Below are 1,834 nucleotides of genomic sequence, written 5' to 3'. Positions count from 1 at the left end.
ATTGGGCCTCGGAGGCACGGCTCTTGGGTTCCATGACCTCGCGCCTGAAGAGGAGAAATCTGCGCCTCGGTTTTACTGCCTGGAAAGTGGGCTAATTTGAGGCTACTCTGGGAACTGACATTCCAGTTAGGGGGGCTCTTCTAATGGTCCAAGGATTTTGTCCTTTCCCTGTTTCTGCTTTCCTGGGCTTTTGGATGGGAAGTGGACTAGCATTTGTTGAGCATTGATCAAAATAATCAGACTATCTTAAGTGTCAGTTTGGAGCCTGTGTCTTGCCCCCAACTGGGTCCGTCTGTCAGGTCACTCCTATAGGCCCTCAAGAAACGGTTTTGGAATTACTATTATTTTTAAGTCCCAAGTGCCAGGCATTGTGTTAAAGTGCTTTACATCCACTGCAAGGTTGGTGTTGTCCTCATTCTACAGATGAGAACACAGACTGGAGGTTAATCACTTGTCCAAACTGGGAAACAGCGAGTCTCTATGGAAGCCTGGTTGGCCTGCCTCCACCCCCCACTCCCCACGAGCACACGCCCGTCTGCTCCACTCATTCCACCCTGGAGCCAGGTCCTGGGTGGGAGATCATCCAGAGATCCTCCCCTCCTCCTCCTCTTCAGGAAGCCCATACAAGAAGTGTTGATGGGAGCTGTGGGCCAGAATGGTGGCTCCATGGGCCAGGAAACAGGTCCAGACCTGGAGGAGGGGAGACCATGAGCCTGGGAGAGAACAGTCTCCTCCCCCTGCCCCACCCAGAGCATCCCCTTACTCCGATGCCTCCCAATGTTGCCTCCTTTCCTCGCCTCCCCCATCCCCAAGGCACCCTCTGACCCTACAGTACCAGGTAGATGGTGAGGCCCAGGTAAACTACAGCCAGCAGCGCTACAAGAACGAAGTAGGCAGGGTGAGGGAGGCTGGGCAGGTAGATGATCACAAAGTAGAGGTTGATAGCACAGATCAGCGCCATGATGGAAGAGGTGATGGCCTTGCTCAGCCTGGAAGAAAGGAGGGAGGCTCAGGACCGGCTGCATCTCCTCCTCTCCACTGCCCAAAGCCAGCCTGGAGCTGGGGTGGGGAGAGTGAGGGGATGCACAAAGCCACTTTCTTTGCCTGGACCAGGCCCCTTGCCCACTACTGTCTCCTGGGCCCTCCAGGCTCCACACTGCCAGGATCCGGCAAGAGCAGAGTCTGAGGTGAGAGTGAGGAGCTCAGGATCTAGAAGCAGCCCCCAATGGCAGAGTCCAGGTTCCAGCCCCAGTTCCCCACACTTGCAAGCCTGCCCAGCTTCCTTAACCTTTATGAACTTATCTGGATGATGGTAATTCCCACCTCCCGGTGGTTTTGAGGATCAAATGCAGAATTGCAAGCATGGTGTCTGGGGTGTGGGGTACTCACCGGCCGTTGGCAAACTCCTGCATGACAGCTGGCATGCTGGTGAACGTAAGGATAGGCAGCACAGCAAAGGGAAGCTGGGGAGAAGCAGGGCGAAGGGGCTGAGGGGCCTGGCCCTCACAACACAGTGAGGAAGGAGGAGTGGGGCTCTGCTGTGTGTCTGTGTGCCCTCGGATGAGTCTCTTAATCAATAATCACTAGGAGGTTTCTCCACCTCTAAGTTTTCCAGAGTTGCGAGACTCTGAAGCAGGAGAAAGCGTTTGGGGGCGCTGGTCCCAAGCTGCCTTTGGGTCTCAGCTCTGCCACTGGTCACTTAACTGTGCACATCTGTCTTCCAATCTGTGCAATGGGGACAATGGTGGTTCATACCCCCTGGGATGTCTATGGGGATTGTGTGAGCCTTTTTTGGCAAGTGTGTTTAGAATATTTAGAAGAGTGGGAAGGCGGG

At 54.7% G+C, this 1,834-nt stretch overlaps 1 protein-coding gene across 2 annotated transcripts in view; it reads right to left on the bottom strand.

Annotated features, from left to right (window-relative positions):
* Nucleotides 1–322: 322 nt before the first annotated feature.
* SLC11A1 (solute carrier family 11 member 1) overlaps nt 323–1,834 on the bottom strand; it is an 8,924-nt gene continuing 7,412 nt past the window's right edge. For both annotated transcript variants that reach the window (XM_077748562.1, XM_077748563.1), the window contains 3 exons: nt 1,390–1,463; nt 836–989; nt 323–690 (listed from right to left, as the gene is read on the bottom strand). In XM_077748562.1, coding sequence (XP_077604688.1) covers nt 580–690; nt 836–989; nt 1,390–1,463 — 339 coding nt within the window. In that variant the 3' untranslated portion in view covers nt 323–579. The remainder of the gene's footprint in view (nt 691–835; nt 990–1,389; nt 1,464–1,834) is intronic.

This window comes from Crocuta crocuta, unplaced genomic scaffold, assembly GCF_008692635.1.
Source record: "Crocuta crocuta isolate KB4526 unplaced genomic scaffold, BGI_CrCroc_1.0 scaffold229, whole genome shotgun sequence".
NCBI lineage: Eukaryota > Metazoa > Chordata > Mammalia > Carnivora > Hyaenidae > Crocuta > Crocuta crocuta.
This window is presented reverse-complemented; position numbering and strand designations above follow the sequence as displayed.